Raw genomic sequence first — 20,723 nt, 5'->3', positions numbered from 1 at the left:
AACCATTAGAAAATGTTTCACAGTTCAAGTTTTAACTCTCTGTTGATTTTTGGGGTTTTGGGGTTTTTTTTTTTTTTTTTTTTTAAGTGGTTCTGTCTTTAGTAAGAGTTGGCACAGCATTGGAATAAGTAGGACTAAGTAACTATGTCTATGCATACATTCAATTTTCTATTTGGACTAAGGGATTTGGACAGTGACAACAAAAATATGAAAAAAATATTTGGCAAACATTTTTAGTAGCCTTTTAAGTGTGTGCATTACTAAATAAATAAATAAAGGACACTCATTTTGAAAGAAAGCAAAAAAGCCAGAACTCACTTCAGAGAGGCATCTGTAACATGACAGGTTATGAATAATTTTAAGTAATATTTAGCCTCAAAGATAGTAAAATTGAATAGTCACCAATACTTAGCTGTTGTCTTATTGGGTGCAGTGGAATTTTAAATTTTTTTAAAGGTCCTCATCTGAGATATCACAGAATTCCTGAAGGGTTTTTCCTTTTTCCTTTTTTTTCCCTTTTTTTTTTTTCCCCTGAGTTTTAGACAATAGTAGTATTACTACTGATTGAGCTAACCAAATGGTTTCAAATTAGTGACACTTACTAAATACATGTTTAGGGCCAAATTCAAATTCTGTGGAAACATCTGGGAAACATTAATTTAGCTTAAATGGAATTAAGATGCAGTTCTCAGTGCTGCAGATCCTTCCTTCCTTCCTTCCTTCCTTCCTTCCTTCCTTCCTTCCTTCCTTCCTTCCTTCCTTCCTTCCTTCCTTCCTTCCTTCCTTCCTTCCTTCCTTCCTTCCTTCCCTCCTGTCTCTGTCTCCCTTGCTTTCTTTTATCTTTCTTTCTCAACTTTCTTTTTCTCCTGTCTTTTTCATTTAATAGCAATTTCAAAGCTGGGTAAGGCCTTAAGATTCCAAAATTACACAGAATTTGAGAAAATTAGATAAGAAAATTTTCACCTGGTAGCAATTGAAACCAAATTTGTTTCAGCTCCTCCTGCACAGGTTAATAATAGGACAAAGTATTGAAGGTTGGATCAGACTGTAGTTCTCTTTTTGCAGCAACAATCACATATTTTATTTTCTGCCCATGATAGAAATATTTTCAAATATATTCTGTTTAAAAAGGCATTTGTAATTTAAACTGGTTGATGCTATTTGGGTTTTCAAATACTTGTTGTATTTCTGGTTTTAATACAGAACTCAGTGCATCTCTGCTTTGAAACTCAGCATGTTCAAAAATAGGTACTCTTATTGATACGTATTTTTTAAGGTTGTTCAGCATTTCTCTTTTTTTGTTTGTTTTTTACCTGTGCTGCAACAAAAATTATTATGCAACTACTCAAATTTTCCTTGTAGGAAAGAATTTACTGTATTTTGATATGACTTAATTCTACTCTCAAAAGAAAACCAAAGTGTGGCAAGCGCTGTATTTCCTATATGCTACTCCTGTACTTTTACAGAGATTCATGCAAGGATGTTAATTCCATAAGCCTATGTAAGCCTAACAAATGTGGGCTAGATTCTGTCATCCTTGAACTGAGTAAATAAAACCTTACCCAAGTCAAATAACTAATTTTGAATAAGTTCCTACTTACACAGGAATGTCAGAATATAGCCCTCAGGTTTTATCATTTGCTGTATACTCCAGTCCTACACCTATAGATAGATATGAACTTAATGGACCATGGTATGCTTCAAAAAATCACTGGAAATTCAGAATGAAGCAAAGAAATAAACCAACCAACAATAACAGAAGGAAAGACAAATTAACAGGAATAAAGTCCCTTAGGAATCTGCCCAAGAACTAACACAACACAATCAGAAATTCAGAACATTTATTGCAAAAGCTGAATAACTAAATAATGTTGAACTGGCAAAGCAGTAACAAGGATAACTGGTTAGATATTTATTCTGTCAAAGTCATCAAACACCCCTCACAAACTGACATAAGTACTGCAATAAGCAATGCACCCCTAACCCATTTTTAAGCCTTTGTACTGTGGAGGAAAAAAATAAAAGCAAACTGCTATATACAAAAGAATAAAGAAAGAAACAAAAAGCTTCTGTTTTTTTGTTAAAAATAAAATCACCTTCAGATTAGCTAAATTTGTTACTTTAACACTGATATTTCACTGTGGCATAAGTAACTTGCTTTTTCTCTGTAAGGACTTTTTTTTTTTTTGCATGCTATTTATTCATGTAAATCATCTTTCATGCCTTAACAAAAACCATCTAAAAATGTTTTGGATTTGGATTTGCTTTGCGTGCAACTTAGATCTTACTAACATTAGGAGTCACTCTGCTGATTTGACCGAGGTGACATGATACTGGTACCTGCCAGGCATTGACCAACTATGATAACAAACAGTTAAACAGCAATAATTAGAGATTTAACCCTTTAGTTCCCCCAACTAGCCTACCAGGAGAATGCTCTGTTACATCATGAAGGCACAACACATTAAATATTCTGTGGCTATGGTCTAAAAACACTCGTGTTACTACAACGTTAACGCAGATGAAGATCAACACAAATGCTGCTGTTTCAACAATACGAACTGTCTTAGGTATAGACACACACCGGCCCTACTGGAAAAACATTATTATTGTATTTTGCTCCTGTAGAATTTCCTCCATGTATTTCAGCTGGGATCAACATCAGCTACCACTCATTAAATGATGGACTACAACTAATTTGATGAAGGATCCCAAACAAATGGCCTTCTCCCTTGCCCTCCACCACACATTTAAATATTCTTCTGTTTTGCAATTTCCCTGTTTTATGAAACAGAATGGGAATTAAACAAAAAATTGCTAAGTTTTTAAGCCCTTACACAAGTCCTTCATTTCTTAATATTAAATTAAAAAAAAATAGAAAAAAAAAGAAATTCTAACAGAATGCTGGTATCATTTGCTACTACATAGAAAAAAGGGTTTTTCCTTTTCTACAAGCAACCTTTCTTCCTACCCCATCACTTTTTTCACTTTTCATACAAGTGGCTTGAGTTTCTTGGAACATTGTGTGTCAGACAGACTACTAACACAGAAACACCATCACTGAAAATAAAAGCAAAACAACAAGAAAGCAAATGAAAGAAATTAAAAAGCAACTGTGAAACACAGAAATATGCTACAGTATCTTTTCAAGTGAACATTATAAGTACACAAAAATTGTAAGTAATAATTGTTGCTATTTACAAGTATTTGAACGCTAATTGACTTACAAGTGTCCACTAACATTGTTAATAGCACAATAAGTTTAATGTTTACAGTTTCAATTGTTTGCAATATGATCTCAAGTATAACAGTCCCAGCATAGATCAATGACAACAAAAGCACAATTTTCGAACTGGATATGCTTTTCAATCTTTGCAATCCACTAAACTTTTGCACTTTCTCACTCTCCAAATGCATCTTCTGTTGTTCATAGCAGCAGTCCAGGGTCAAAAAACAAAGAAACAAAAAAAGATATTTTCAAACTGGAGAGATCTCTGCAGACTTTAATCATGTCTATATAACAAAACCACACAACTAGTAGAAACACTCTTTCATGTTGCAGGACATCATACCTCCCACGGTGCTAACATAAAGATATGTATATCTCTGCTAGGTGAAGCGTAGTTCTAGAGGTCTACCCAGTACATAAAGCTCTGACACACACATAGTATTAGCAAGTCTAAGTAAGCTAAAGTCATTGGTCCAAAGTAACCATTTCTTATAGCTGGTGCTCCTTTGGACTCTCCACAGATCCCGGGGCCTGTTTATAAGACTTCAAGTTGGCCAGAGGAATGTCAGTCATGTGGTTGCCAGTGTTGAAATGGCCCTCACTGGAACCATACTGCTTTCGATCATTGAACTGGTTTCTGTTGCTATCCTCTTTCCAGGTCCTGGTCAATGTGTGTCCATTAACTAGTTTGTCCTTCTTAACCCATTCCTTCTGAGGTGCAAAGGTGGAGAGAGGAGACTTTGGCTGTTGGTATGGGCCCAAGCTAGGAGGCATCCAACAGTTGTCTGAGTGACCCAAAACCAGGCATTCTTGAGTACACATCTCTGTAGCTTCCGCTAATCCTCGTGGACCAAGAGGCCCATCTGTAGAAGACAAACAGAAAAAGAAAAATGGGGGAGAAAGGGGAAAAAAGGACATTATATTAGATTTTTATATTTGTCATTAAACAAATATAAACATATATAAACAAATATACATATACCTCAGGAGAAAACTAACAATGATCCTGCAACCAAATATTGTGCTGGTAAATTCTACATACATTTTCACTCTGTTAGAGAGTAGTTGCTTTGTAGGGCATATACTCCCTGTATATGGTACGTGTCTAGTTTCCAGAAATGGAGAAACAGTTCAATTATCCCTATGCTATTGGTCTCGAATCCTACTATGAATAAACTTAACTCCTTTTTTCTAAGTCATATCAAGAAAATAGAGCTAGGTAAGTGAAAACGTCCAAGGAAGTAAACCTACCCTTACAGATTCTGAGTGAGAATTAATGCTTTTAAGGGCCCATTATTTGGATATACTCTGTTCTGCTTTCAACTCAATTTACTGTTGAAGAACCTTGGTGAATTAACAGCCTACTGCAAACTGAGAAACATCTGTACTATCCAAAAACAGGATTGCCCAAAGGAATGTGCTGTACACAGGATTATTCTAATATATACTGCTTTACAAACACAGCTTGAGGCACAGTTCTAGGTATCTACCCAGTGGATGCACACTCCAATGTATAGTCTCAACAAGTAAGAGACAAGTTAAATTTGCTTGATTTAATATGAAACCAGGAAGCAATTCAAAACATTACGTCAGGAGATAGAAAAAAATCTGACACTTTTCTGACCATTCAACACATCTCAGATGCTACACAGATACAACCATAAAAGTCAAGGGGGCAAAAGAATTCTTATGTAAATCTGGCACTTTAAAAAGAACTGTTCTCATACTTCTTTGTAAGCTAGAAATATAAGACCACAAGAGACAGAAATGAAGATTGCTGAAGTACTATGCATATTAAATATTTACATAACTTTTCACACACTATTGAGGACACAGCAAGCCAGCTGCAGGCCTCTCTCAACCAAGCAGACAGGTCTCCTATGCCTTCAGCAACACTAAATTCCTCTCAGTCTTACTTCATTTTTAAATTACTTAATTTGCTCATATGCTCAGGTTGGTTGTATGAGGAAGGACAAGCCAGGAAAAAGGCAGAAAAATCACTTTGTCTATTTTTGTTAGATATTTCTCTGTATCTGGGATATTCTTTGCCAGGAGTCATTGCTGTGTTGTAATTTTGAGCAAGAATTTTGAGATGTCTTTTCTTGACTTCAGAGTAAATCAGCAGGCTAGTAGTGAAAACATTTGAAGACTTAAGGAGACATATTTCCTTGATTAACCAGCCCAGTGACAGGAAGAAAATTATAGATTGATTTTTGAGAAAGAACATTAGCAAGTAGGCATGAATAGCAAAGTTACTATTCAGAAGAAAAATGTCAGCGATGTATCAGAAAAAAGTGCATCTTAATAATAATCTAATTGAGACTCAAAATGATAAGTGAAGACAGTCTAACAAAGATTTCTCTGCTAAAATGCCAAAGAATATATTTGTTCTCTTGTACTCCATGCATATACAATAAATTACACTTACTATCATCTTTTTCTGAACACTGAAATTAAATCAATTAATTTAATGGAAACTCCTATTCATTTCCAACTGCTTTTAAACACAGATATAAAAAGAAACAAACATCAGGCATATTTCTACATGTTATACTAGTAATTAGCTAATCTTCTTATCTCTGAGCAACAACTCTTTTTGAATACCTAGAGAATATGCCGTACTCTGTTGATGTGACAGAATGTAATAAGTTATAATAAAATATAATAATCAATAATAAAAGTTGCAACTGAATTCCCCACATAAGAAAGTGTCCTATTGCTGAAAACTAGAACAGGAAAAATGTATAGAATCAATGCTCCCTTCCATTTAGATCAATACAAGGTGAAATAATTAAACCAAAATCATTAGGAAAAAAGAAAAAAGCAACTGTAAAGTAGGATCTAAGCAGAGATTTCAATGAGAATTATGAACCACAATTCTAAAATGAGACCTGAAAGAGAGGTGGTTTTTTTTTTCTTTTTTTTTTTCTATAAACTCTTGCTGTAATCTTGTATTATGAAGTTCTAACCAAACCGAGGCAGGTACTTAGAGAGAAATAAACCCAAGCCGAAACAATTATAAGTAAAAAAAGGACTCACAGTATTTTGCTCACTTTTCCAAAAATTAATCCACAGGTTAAAAGCTGAATTTTAATTTTTTTTTTAGCTGTCAACTAAAGTTCAGTTTTAATTAGTTTTTTTCCATTTCAGGGGAAAAAAAAAGTGAGAAGTAGCAAAACTATTTTCAACCTGCCTAGTCTCCCAGTAAACTACTATTTTACTGAAAAAGAAAGAAAACAAAAACGGTTTTGCAGACATTAAAACGTTCAAAATAGAAAGAAAACATTTTACCACAGAATTACACTTTTCAAGAAGGATGGTGCATCTACTCTGTGCTTCCAATCTGCAGTGGAACGAATGAATAACAGAAGAGCCTTCAGTACAATAGTTCTGCAGAGGATAAGTTACTTTTTCTATTTAGTTAAATAAATTTTAAGAGATAAGACTATAATTTCCATTTAAAATTTAAATGACCAATCAATTGGTTTATACTTAAGAATAAATATACGTGTGGCCCTATAAGCTACATGACAAACTCTTTGGAAGATTTACTTCATGTGTTTTGCTTTCTTTAGTAACTGTGGTAGGCAGTTAATGCTGTTCAGCTTGGAATGAATTTTAAGCATCCTTTGCTTTAACCATCTCTAAGCTGATAAACTTCCTGGAGAGCACTGGAATATTCAGATATCTGCTACTACTGTGAGCAGCAGACAGGAATGGGGTAACAATGCTGAGATGATTGCCAGTACATGAATTGTTCCTTGCGTGTTTTTCAGTTTAACAAAATACCACTGTCCAAGTTAGACCTGGAAAATTAATTGTTGTGTGCGAGTCTTCCCCTGATCGACCTTTCCTATGCGGAGATGTCAATCAAAGGCAAGACTATGCAGTCCTTATAGCAGCCAATTACAATTTTGATATGGATGTTGTTCACACCAAGTGACAACTGTAGACAGAGTGAGACACTCTCCTTTTAGGAGAGGATTGGGAGTCTCAGGGAACACCTGAAAGACTCTTCTTTTAGCTGTATAACTGTTCAAACAGCTATGAGGTATGTTACAGTCTGCATACACCTCTACGTGTGCCTGTATGTAAGAATGCCCAGAACTGAGAAGAGGTTCAGACTCCTACTCAAATGTGTATGCATATTTTCCAGTCCTCTGTCTCATGCCTTCCAATCAGTAAAATGCAGGGAATATTTACTTGCCTTACTAAAATATTGTGAGATTTCAGTTTACAAAATACCTTGCAAGACTTCATCTAATATATAACTAAGAATTATACTTTTAATCACTTTTAGTTTGAGCCATCACAAGAGAAAAAGAAATCCACAAAGTGATTTTTTTTAGAATTGCAGATTGTTAGAATATTATATTTTACTCTTAAGCTACTAACGGGAATGGTCATGCTTACTTATTGAGGACAAAAGCAGCTTCATTCATAACATGTGTGGTGCCTGCCAAAGCTATCTCCAGTTAAGGCCTTTAGATAAACCACAACTGTTTAGTAAATAGTGTTGCTAATAATGGTGATAATCATGATTTAGGGGATTCTACAAATTTTCTACTATGAGATAAAAGAAAAAGTTGAAAAGGAAAAAAGAAAGGATTTTACCTACAAAAAAAAAAAGAAAGAAGACTCTTTTCACAATTAGGTTTTATGAGTTTCTGGTTTGTTTTATTATATTCTCAATCAAAAAAATGTGTTCTTTTCTAAGACTCTTTATTATTCAGGTTGCTATTTAGCAGCATAAAGTGTAATTATCATATGCAATATGATAAGAGAGAGATCTTCTGGGGATAGTGTGACTGAAGAGTTGGCTGCTATGTATTGAGAAAGCCATAATGTTGCCTTAATGGTAATGATCTTTCTCCTCCACCACAGCTGAACAATAGTTTTCACCCAATTTTCTAAAGTTGTTTCATTACCACATACAATGACACCACTTAAAAACCTGTTCCTGCTGCTTTAATTTTATAACTGCATTAATTTGTTTCCTTTCTCTTCACAAAAACGTCCCTGCAATTTCTGTATCAAGCTTTTCCATGCTGAAGTACTTTATTGATATATGGGGGATTTTTTTTTAAAGTATTTGTTCTCTGAACAATCCATAATCCGCGAGGCTGGTTATCAGTCTTGGCTGCTTGAATATATAATGACACAAGTGCTGATAAAACTGTACAAGCCATCTGTCTCTGGAGTTAAATGTTTTGAAAGCAAACACAAAAGTGCATAACAAACACTCCCTTAAATTGTCTTTGTAAATATTTATATCAGATCTTACCCAAAAATGCTTTTTTGTTGTTATTTTATTCGGTTAATAGCTGTCAAGCAGATGCATGACTTGCCTACTCAAAAGTAGACAGGTGTAAGAAGGAAAATAATGTATGCCACTCAAGAGCTGGTCATACCCTAATGCTGGAATTTCTGTGTGGTCTTTTATCTCTTTTTATTATACCCAGAAGCTAAACAGCTATTTCATTGATTAACTTACTGCTGCAATTAGCAACTAGCTTCTGGTGTGATGACCAGCTGCTTTTCAACCTGCTTCTTTAAAACTCTCTTGCTTACAGCCAGAAAATTCATTCTTCATTTCTGAAAGAGTTGAGGTCACAAGATTATTTCCACTCTGTGAGATTTTTTGGTCTCAAGCAACATGAATAGGTACTCTTTGCCCGAGGGTGCTAACGTGAAGTACAGTGTATTTGAACACGGCCACAGTTGTGCTTCAGACAATCATATTTATTTAACTTTTCATATTGCATCTTAAAATGAAAAAGAAAACAACAACAATGTTTTCAGCTCTATTTATCCCTAAATACAGAAAAGTTTTGAGGTTTTTTTTTTTGAGTTTTCATGGGCTACTTTACTAAGTTACCTTCTCGGAGACCTCATGATTTTACAGCCTTCCCCACATATGGAACATTCATGGAACTGAAATGACATTATTCCATTTCATAGAGGTTTTACAACTAGTCATATATTAAATATAAAACTGGAAAAAAGTTTATAATTATGAACATTCTTTTGCCTTTTATTTTGCTCTTATGTATCAAACAAATAAATGGGGAAGACAGTTCTTTATTTCCAGTCTGTTAAAAATAAACCAAGACTACAAAAGCAAACACATGCTGTGTCAAATGTGCTTCCTTGGCATTATTAATTAAAAGAAACATTCAGTGTCTATTAAAAATATATATTTTTAGTGACTTATTCCATGGTCATTCTACCTGGCACAGTCAATTCACATTCCATCCTCAAATTACCTTGTTCAAAGGTCCCTGGATTCCTCCTATCACTGCTGCAAGTTTTGGTAGATTTATCATTACCAGCTTCTACCCTGCTGCTTCTCTCTTGCTTTCCTGGTGTTCCATCCTCTGTACTAAGGTATAGATCAAGAAACCCCTTGCTACTCTCTGTTCCCTGTCTTAGCTGAGACTTCTCTTTCATCAAGGCTGAAATAAATAACACTGTAAGGTTAGCTTATATCTGCATTACTTAGCAGAGATTAGCTGTCAGAATCCTTAATTAGCACAATGAGAGGAGGGGCAGGAAGCAGGGGAAGAAGGGGTGTGTGGGAGCGACCACCCAGGATATAGAAAAGCAGCAACAAAGTATTTTCTGAAAAGGCGAGAAAACCTCGCATGTATGATTTTCTACACTATTCTGTGAAGTATTTAAGTGATCCAGATGGGTTCTATATCATCTACATGATTCTGTACAAGAACTCTGCATGACTTTGATTCCTTGGGCAACTAAATTTTGAAGGCAACAATATTCAAGTACTTGAAATTTTGTTTCTATCCAGTTGTGTGATGACTGAAGTTTCTCCATATCTATATCTTTTCAAAGCTAAGAAAGTGAACAAAGTAGAAGTTAAGAAAATATTCTGCATTTCTCATCTCAAGTTTCTTTCCCCTACACCTTCTCTACTATAAAAGCTATAATGAAAGGGAATGTTACTTAGTTTGTTATATTTTCTCTTTTTTCCTGATATATTTCGTAGAAATCCGATACCATTACTACTTACAAGGTACACCTCCATCAATAATTGCTCTACTGTATGTATGCTCCTTTTACCTGACCTAACTTTCTGTTCCTATTTCCAACTACTTTTTCTGCATTGACGTGCATGTGTATTAGCCCCTCTGCATTTCCATGTGTGCATGGTCAGGAAGTAGACATACAATTCCTGCGTCTGCTAAGCTTGTAAGATACTAGGGGCCAATTTTGCTTAGTGCTGCCTAGTTTTTAACAACAGACATATGAACCAGCATGAAGCCTGTGACCATTCTGCAGGCAAGCAGCAACAATCTGAAATCACAAGGCCATGGTCATTGCAACAAGGGTGTGGGAAGATGCTACAGGAGGTGTCACAAAGAGCCATGGTCTGGAGTGGTACTGAGCTACAACTGACAGCTCAAACCTGAATGATTCTTCACTAGTCATACAAATCCAGCTCCACTAATTTTCATGGGTTGCATATTGCCTATATTCGGATCTTTATGACAGAACTTTTTTTTAGCTTATTTTTACAATTTATTGTTAAAAAAAAAGAAATAAAAAATAAGTTCACTAGATAATCTAGTGGCTCTTTCTGGTCTTAAAAATCTATGTATCAGCAACCGTTAACTTAAGGTTGCATTTTGTATAAGCTTTCACTGACAAATGAAGCCAATTCTAGCATACTCTTTAGAAATACAGAAGATACAAAATAATATCTGGGATTTTATTCTGACTTAATACATTCTGTCATTAAAAACAAAAAAACAAGTGAATAAACAAACAAACAAAGACACACAAATGACTGCAATTTGTATTCTTAGCTGAAGTGTCACATTGTGGATGCAGACAGTCACCTTGGAGGAAGAACAGGAGAAAAGAAATGCAAACAGTATTTGGCAAAAAACCCCCTGATAGTTAACAAATAAATAAAGATTAAAAGCTTTACCCATCTCTCATACAGATTTCATTCTTTGGGCACAGATGAAAAGTCAACATTTGCAAATGGAAATAGTCCAAATTCAATAATACATGGGCAGCCAGAACAGCAAATTCTCTCCCTGAGAGGATATTGTTATTTAGACAGACTTTATGGCACACAAAGAGCAGACAGCATATCTTTATAAATTTGCAACCATCTTCAGTATGGCATGGAACTCATCCATCTTTTTGTCTGCTCAAGCTACTCCTCTAAAGAATGCTATATCACCTAATTTTATTTCCTCAAAATTGGCAGTTTTTTCCTGCCATACATTTAATTTTAGCAGGACAATATAATGCATAAGAACTCCTCGGAGGATTCAAATGAACCTTTTAAATTTGATTGTATCACTTAATGAGACCAGTGTTCAAATATTTGGAATAATATTATTTTCAGCATTCATCTTTTTCATTATGTAGCTCTTCATTTTGCTGCCTAAAAAAAGTCTTTGTTCCCAAAAGGTGATGATGGATGGTGATAATAAAATATTCAGAAAGTATCCCATGGTCACAATCATTTACTGTCTTTTTTCTCACACGCCTAAATATTTATGATACTTGATAAAAATATTTTGTTGAATTGATTTACAGGCAACATGCTGAGACAGCACCACTTTTGACATGTCTTAAAAAACCTAAGTCTCTATTTGGAAGATTCAGTCAACTGTTTAACACAAAATCAAATTTTGGTTAGTAATTTCTATAAATTCTCTTTGAGAAAAGGTAGGATTCAATGTGGAAAAAGGTAGTCAAGACAAGAAGAATTGGCAGAATATTGTAAAACTGAGCTGAACAACATTTATTCCTACTCTGCACAGCCTTGTGCTGTTTCTAGATGCCTGACCATCAACTCATTTACAACAGGAAAAAACAAAACCATTCAGGTTGAATTTCATTTCATTTTGTGATTGCTAAAGAAGCCTAAAATAATTTGTTTTCCTGATCATTTTCTAGCTTACAGCAAAATTCTGATCTTCTGACTTGTGATAATACATATCCTGGCTCCCTGGAGCACAGGCATGGTAACCTGGGATATATTAAAAAAATGATATTGACTTTATTAAGCAATAACTGAATAAAGGCAAAATTCATAATCATCATCATCTACATATATATATGATGAATTGTTCTGCTAAATTATATATGATTTTTTTATTTGTATATCTATACATTTTTTATCTTTTATATGTGTTTCTGTCCATTGATAAATAAGGAATCTGTGGATGACAACTGGGACTTATTTCCTAAGTATTATATTTCTAGCATTAGATTGACCTCTGTACAGCAGAAAGTGTCAAATTAAACATGAATTTGAGGGAAGGGAAGGGAAGGGAAGGGAAGGGAAGGGAAGGGAAGGGAAGGGAAGGGAAGGGAAGGGAAGGGAAGGGAAGGGAAGGGAAAAAGTGATTACCTCCAAGGAATTCAAGAGGGAAAATCAGACAATATCAAAAAGCTACAAGCTTGTTATACTCAAGAGAGCAGCTCATCAAAGGACAATGAAAATGAGCATTTATGCTATGGTGTTTAAAACATACTGTCAATTAAGAAATATAATTAAGACTATTTTTGCATAAAAGTATAAATTCATTCTGTAATTAGGTTAATTACAACTATCTCAACAAATATTCAATTTAGATTGAAATGCATCTTTTAATGAATCCGTATTTCTAAAGTAAGCTTCTTGCCACTTGTGTGTTTTTCTATTATCCTTCAGTACAAATCAGACCAAAATCAGATTTAGCTTAAACCAAATTTGTTGCAAATTTGTGGCAGATGCCTTATGTATACATGTTATTATGTAAATAAGTAGTTTAACTGATTTGAAAATATTTTTGAAGTACATTTCTCTTGGCAGAATTTGGACCTAAATCTGGGTACTTGTTCTCCTAACTTAAGCTTCTTGACTCTGAATAATTGAAAAATGTGACAGGAAAAAGTGCTTAAATAATAATAAATCAAGCATAAATAGTAAGCTTGATTATATTGTTGATTTTGTCTTCTATTCTACACAAAAATATATCCTTGATAAATATCGCAGGACACAGATGTCAGAGATGTCATTAAACTAATCCAGAGACAAAAGAACCATTTCCTAATTCTGTTTGTATAACAGCATCTCATTTAGATAATTTTGTAAAATTCAGCTCAGCACCAGTTGAGTTATCAGAACTGCAGGCATATTACACAGAGAATACTAGAAAGTGCTTTCTTTCATTATGTCTGAGCTATACCCCTGCTACATTTCCTTCTTTTTCTTTAAAAACTATGTTAATTTCCATCATTTTTCAGAAGAGTTATCTGTAAGTCTCTTAATGAACTCATATAGTTTACAGTAAAATTCCCATTAAACAAGTGTTCCTGAGTCAAAACACTTGCGTTTTATTAAACCATGCTTGAAAATTAACCTGTGCTGCATTTAGTCATTATATTCAATGTACTGAAAATTAATATGGAAGCAGCATCTGTATGCACCAAATACTTTTGGTTAGTCATACAATCCAGTTTAGATGTTTAGAAAGAGCTATACTTCCAGGCTTCCAAATCTCACATGGAAGACTGCAGAAAAAATTATCTTTGTGATTCTGAAGAGGAAGTAAAATAATATTTCACATGAATAATGAATCCACATTTAACGGAGGAAACATTACTTTTTGATAACCTTATTTTGTCTTCTTCCTATTTGATGAAATATCTCAGCAAATGAACCCTTCTAAACATGTAACACCTCTTTTTTTTATTATATTTTATTTATTCATGCAAGAATAGCTTTAAAGTAGGCTGCTTTAAATTCAAATCTAAGTACAACATAAAAGGATTGTCTGAAATTAGTGCACAAAATGCACATAGAGTAGGTCTAAACTAACACATTTAAAGGAATATCCTGGATGTCATTTCCAGATGCCTGGACTTTTTTAAAGAGAATATTATAATTTATTTTTGATTTTTGAATAGGTTAAAATGGATTAAGCAAGATGGTTGAAGAAAAATTGTTACTATGAGCATAGACCATGAACATTTACACACACAACAAGCTACAAGCTCTTTATACTCTCCTTTATGCCTGTACACAGTCTGGTTTCTCAAGCATTAAAAACATCATGGGTTCATATGTAAAGAAAATTTTGGGAAGGAACATGCCAAGAAAAACATTTAGTTTGATTTCCTCAAACCACTGGGTTTTTATAATACCCAAAGACAAAATGGAAGGCTTGCTTACCTCCATAGAATTCATTTTGTTGTTATAAAATGTGGCTAGAAAGAGATATTTCTTGCCCAGTCACATAAGAATCTGACAATTTCTATAACATGAGAGTTGTGAATACTTGGCAATATACTGCATCTATTTTCTTCGTTCCAGTTTTAGATGTAAAGGTAAACTGGTTTTATTTTCCACAGGGTAACAATAAATTAAGAGAAAAATAATAAAAAAAAATACATGCATGATATAATCTTGGACTCAAATTTAATGATGTATAATATAGGCTTATCAGTTTCAAGCTTCTGAAAATAATGGGCAGTATGAACACATTTGTGTTGCTGAACTTGTAGAAATAAAAACATATGAAGCAGGTGAACAACTTGAGAGAAATAATATATTTTTCTTCTTGTACTATAAAAAAGAAACAAACAAAAAGGTGATTTACCAAAGTGGGAAAAGCAGTCACTAGATTTAGCTCACTTAACATTTCCATTCACCTCCCTGACAGGAATGACAGTGCAGATGTTAATTACTGTTCATAGAATGTCTTGTCAAAACACCTAAGAATTATTGTTCTTTTAATGACTTTGTCCTGTGCTTGGGTTCAATGGCTGATTTCAGACCAAGAATGCAGAAAAGGATCACTGACACTTGGTTAGGACACCCTGTCTTTCCCTGTAAACACCTGCAAATAATGCATGGCTTTGTGCCAACAATTTAGCTTTAGAAGAGAAACTATTATAAAACTGTAGTCATGAGGGAAATAACAGTTAATTTTAAGATGATTATTACCCTTGTATCAAGTGACTTACTTTATGGCAACTTCAGAGGCAGCAAGTTATTTAAAAGCAATGTCAAATGCTTAAAATCATGATGAGCTGAGATACCAATATTCTTTACTGATAGACAAAAAGATCTATTTCAGGTCAATTTATTTGGTGGGACAGCAGAGACAGGGAGCTGTGTTCCCACACATTAATTGGTCAGCTGCATCCTCCCATTTGAAATTAGAATTTTGGAGTATTGAAAGGTTGGAGTTTTGCTACTGTCTTCATTGGATGTAAAACTTAGTCTTTTGTCACTACAGAACACAAAACGAATTTAACAGGTAAGCCTGATTTAGGAAGGGATGCACTAAAAGAAACAGACCAATTCCCTTGTGATCTTCAAGCCATTTCTTTAGCATTTAGCTTCCCTACATACTACACCAATTCTTCCTTTACAAGTTCTCCAGCTCAAGATTCTACTTTTTTCAAAGCTGTCCCTTTATAGTTGTGCTTACTGTCTTTTTTTACATGTTTTCAACTCAGTTCTCATCTGTATTCCTGTATTTTTTCTCAAAAAAACATTCCTCTCACCATCTTCTCAGATGCCTGGATGGCAAATCCTTCTCCTATAAATTTGTATCACTGAATGTAGTTAAGAGATTTCACTTAAAATGAGTGATGGGGCATCTTCTTGTAATTAATTTAGGCATAAAATTAAGGTTATTAAAGACAGAATGCTAAGTAAGGTAGGATTAATTCCAGCCTGGGGTTCAGCTTTAGAAACATTCATCTGGAAGTGTTCAAGAAGCATCTGGATGTGACATTTGGGGATATGGTTTAAGGGGGATTATGGTAGTGCCAGTTTGATGGCTGGACTAGATGATCTTGAATATTTCTTCCAACCTTGATGGTCCTGTGATCTGAACCAATTATGAGAAATGTCTTGCATATTTGCTGCTTAAAGGATCAAGGTGGTTGCTACAGAGAAGACAAAGATAGGACTGAAATAAAATTTTTAATGTTTGCGATGTATATACCTACATGGGAATCACAGATACATGTATTTTCTAATTCCTCATTTTGGTTAACAGATATCCTGTCAATCTTGTCAGTTGGTCTAGCCAATAAAATATAGTAAATCACCAAACTTAATGTACAGAAATGAATCTGAACAGCTCTCACAATTATACTGCTTTGATTAAATCTCCCTTAAAAACAACAAGAAGTTATAGCACCCATTATGTACACAGCTTCATTGTAGATAGCTAGATTTAGAATTTGAATATGGAGCTATGTCTCACTTTTGGCTTTGCCATAACACTTAATCACTTTGATCTTTCAATGTGTATACTCAGATTAGGAAATGCTCCTTGAATAGTTAATTATTTCCTTAAAACTAATTGCTGCATCAAAAACCTGATTTTTTTTTTACTTGCAAAATTAATACCTTTGAGTTCTGTCACTTGTGAGTGGATTCCATCTGGACAGAGCCCCTCTTCTACCAAGGCTTTCAGATCATTCTCAAAGCACATGATGAGGCTTTTTTTTTCTTTGGCTTTCCGCATTGTGACACAAAAAATAAAATGGAATTTCATTTCTGAAATTTCAGAGTATTTCAGATATCACTCACCATTGCAGTATGGATTTTTGAAGTATTAAGGGGCCAAAGCTGTAGCTGTAGGACAGTGGGCCAGGCCAACAAAACTGAAAAAGGAACAACTGAAACTTCCACTAACAAAACAAAAGTTTGAAAAGATTGATTACATTGTAATTTGTCTTTGGTCCCTCATTCAGGCATTAAGTGCTTGCAGTATTCCTGATTATAATGGAAAATTTTGTTCCCTGCTGTGGGGAGAAAAATAGCACTGAAAGCAAAACACACCTGGCAGACACCTTGAATATGGAACTTTTTATTAAGCACTGCATTTTTTCTTTGTTAATTAATGTATTTCACAGTCTCAGGTAATCATTTTGCAACTTCTCAGTAGCCTGACTTTCAAAGGAACTTTATGCTCTGTCAGTTTCCATACCCGTGTTGTCAAGGAGCATGGGAATGACATAAACCTCTTGGTAAATTGTCCACTGCGGTCTTGCACCTGCCTTTCCTAGAAGGCAGTAGCCTTAAAAGCATTCTATGTTCCAAATGTTGCATTGAGAATGTATTCTCTGTGTCTCTTTGCTTAGTTTTTGTCTCAGCAAACCTTTGGAGTCCTACTATTTTACAGCTAAAAGATGGAGTTGGAGAGATCTCCTTGTTGACAAGGCTGATTAAGTAAGACTGCAACACTAGTTTGCACAAATGCCCCCCTCCAGCATGGGCTGCAGCAGGCACAGCACCAACTAGAAGCAGTTGCTTAAAATCATGCTGACTCTGTTGCATATCACCTAAGGTTCCTTGTCCGTACTTCGTGTACTTTTGTCTGGCACCTGCTGTAGTAAATGGGAGGCATTTACTACAGACAAATGGGCAAAATAAATCGGAGGGAAAATCCACATTCAACACCAACCCATTTTATAAATAAACAATGTACAGAATGAGTGCTACCTATCTGGAGTGTCATAAATATATACCAAAACTTGGAGGGGAGAAAAGCAGGCATAAGTTTCTACAAATCCATAAGAATTGATCTGAAAGAATAAAACAGAACTAAAAGGAAAAGTATAACACCATGACAATTGATAAATGGGGAACTCTGACACAAATATTTTAAGAATGGTAGATAATGTGAGAATATCATGGTAAATTACTTCATTTTTAGAATCAAAGGAAATTGAGTCAATATCATCTCTCTGGACTTCAGCAGAGCCTGTGATGAAGTTCCATATAGTAAATTATTTTAGTTTAGCAAGTATATAGGCTAATGGAACCTGTAGGTTGATTCAAAGAGGGAAGAGATAGAGGTGGAGAGAGGTCCCACATAATTCAATATCAGAACTAATCCTGAATATTCTCAGTAATGCCCTTAATATAGACTTATAGGGAAAGGGCTGATGCAATGTGTTTCTGACATAAAACTGGAAAGTACTTTCAGTGAAAACCAGGTTATCAGAAGAATTAAAGAAAGAAAAAAAAAAGGTGGGATTGTTTCTTGTTAGAGAAGACTGAAATTTCGGCTTTTCTCATTTAGAAGAATAAACCCAGACAGATGATAAACAAATAGAGATATTAAATGACTTTGTAAAGTAAGAGAAAGTGTTGTCATGAGAATAAATCTGACCACACAGCGTCTATGATAAGACACTACTGGACTCCACCCCAACATTTAGATTCTTATATTATCCCACAATAAAACCAGCAGACTTTATTTTGCAAATTATTGGAAGTTTATAGTCTTGTATTTAATTGCCTAATGTCTGACTACAGTCAAGGTGTCTGATGTACAATAGAAGCTTGTGCAGCAATAAAGTATTAAGAAACTATAATCACAATGTGGCTATATTTACAGATATATATACAGATACCTTGTGCAGCAATAAAGTATTAAGAAACTATAGCCACAATGTACTGTTTCTAATACAAGATAGATAAAAGTATTTATAATTCCTTACAAAGAGAATGTGCAGCATTAAAGGTAAGAATTTTTAGCAAGAAGGTGAGATATTTCAGTATGAATGCTGCTGAAAAATCTCATCTAGTAAAGGAAAGTACTAGAAGAAGGAATAATCTGATGAAATACTGGCATTTCTAATTGAATAATACCTTTCAGCTAATCAACTAAATTCTTTAAACAGGCTCCTTCACAATGTGATTGTTCTGAACTCCTCTATGTTTTACTTTACTATGAGATGAATTGTGCCCTGGAAGTGTCTACCTCTCCCTGCTGACTAGTAAATTACCCAAAGTGCCGAGTTCAGGTGTATACATGGCATCCTCAGCTTCTACAGCTGAGGCAACAGAAGACAGATCTTTCAAGATATCTCTTAAATCAAAGACAATGTGTGTGACCTTAGCAGAGTCATTTGGTTCCTCTGTTTCTTTATGCTCATCTATAAAATGAAGATAATAGAATTTCCATACCTTTCAGGGTAACACATGGGATTGTGGATTACATAGCTCTCTAATACCATGGCAGTGGATGCCCTGTAAGTACTCAGGCCTATTCTGGACTGTTAAATGAGGAAGCCAAGAAGAACAAAAAGTAAAACTTGCAAACTAATTTATTTGCAGAAAGACCCATTTGATGCCTCCCTGAAGCAATGCACCATTGAAAGATGGGATTCCTGTAAATCATCCTGTTAACCATAACACTAAGAGCAATGTTTTTGAAAGAGGTGGTATCCCTCCCTCCTGAATAAGAGGGACTTAGTTAAACAATTGCTGCATCAAGAAAATAATCCTTTACATCTATTGCCCACATGACATATGATACATCCTTTTAAAATGTCTGTGCCCTATTTTAAGATAGGTATCAGAGAAAGTGTTTCCGGTATTGAAATATTTACTGAAGCATTCATTCCAACACATTTCTAGAGTAACAACTGGACTTATGCTAAGATACATGTGTGTCTCACATATGCAAAGGTGATTTTAATCTTGTTTACACCAATACCAGTTGGCTTCAGCTAAATTACTCCTATTTTACCCTAGGATTGCTGTGAGAATCATCCTTGTATTTCAGCCAGAGCTTACAAATCTCCAGCAGGAAAATGTCTTTTTATTGTAAGGATAAATTGGCATTCACCCAGAATTCCCTGGGAGAAAGGTTTTTTTAATCACATTGATTTAGAGAAACGTAGAGGGCTTATTTATTTAAAATCAAGGATATTAATATTTTAACAGCAATAGCAGAAGGCATAAAGACAAGGCAAGCATTCAAAGTTGCTACTTATGAAAAAAAAAAAAGAAAAATACCCCCTGTTACATTGTTTGGAGCTAATGGCTGTTGATGGAATTTGGAGAGTGCAGAGAAAGAGGTACAAAGAAGTACTTGTCAATAATAAGAACAACAACCCTATATTTGCAATCCAGTGTTTAAAGCCAAAAATAGACATTCTTTTCTCTGTTTGATCTCAGGAAAAGCTATCTGCAGCTCACAGGCCCAAATTTGAGACTTCTTATATCACTCAAAAGAAGTACTGAGATAACTGTGCTAGAGATGACAGACTAGTAACCCCTCTAGCAAGCCAGACCTGTGGGGGGGTGTCATGTTTTTGTGTCTGGGCTGAAAGCACTCTTCCTACTTAGAAATGCTCTCTTTTGTTCTCCCTGGTGCCTGAAACTCATTCTCAAGAGATATGAAAAGCTGAAATTCATCTCATAGAAAAAAAGGTGTCTTCAATTTCCATAGGAACAAAGAATCACAAAACAAATGTAAATCCTTTTCTTTTTATTTTCTCTCAAGGCAGAACCGCTCACAGACATCATAAACCTAATCCCCAGCTGTATCAGCTGTTACAGCAGCACTAAAGTCAGGTGGTGTCACCCCCAGAATCTGTCCCTGTAAGAGAGACATAAGAACAAGCCAATGCTATTCAATATCAGCCGTGTAAAAAACAGTGAAATAAGGTCTGTTCACTTGTAAATATAAATTTGCAGCAAATATTA

At 34.7% G+C, this 20,723-nt stretch overlaps 1 protein-coding gene across 4 annotated transcripts in view; it reads right to left on the bottom strand.

The window, feature by feature from the left end:
- Nucleotides 1–812: 812 nt before the first annotated feature.
- The window catches only part of PCDH9 (protocadherin 9), a 670,749-nt gene continuing 650,838 nt past the window's right edge, over nucleotides 813–20,723 (bottom strand). For all 4 annotated transcript variants that reach the window (XM_030964555.1, XM_030964716.1, XM_030964639.1 and 1 more), the window contains one exon: nucleotides 813–4,092. In XM_030964555.1, coding sequence (XP_030820415.1) covers nucleotides 3,719–4,092 — 374 coding nt within the window. In that variant the 3' untranslated portion in view covers nucleotides 813–3,718. The remainder of the gene's footprint in view (nucleotides 4,093–20,723) is intronic.

The sequence above is a fragment of the Camarhynchus parvulus genome, chromosome 1 (assembly GCF_901933205.1).
Source record: "Camarhynchus parvulus chromosome 1, STF_HiC, whole genome shotgun sequence".
Lineage (NCBI taxonomy): Eukaryota > Metazoa > Chordata > Aves > Passeriformes > Thraupidae > Camarhynchus > Camarhynchus parvulus.
Note: the sequence above shows the minus strand (reverse complement) of the source record. Positions and strands in the feature narration are given on the sequence as shown.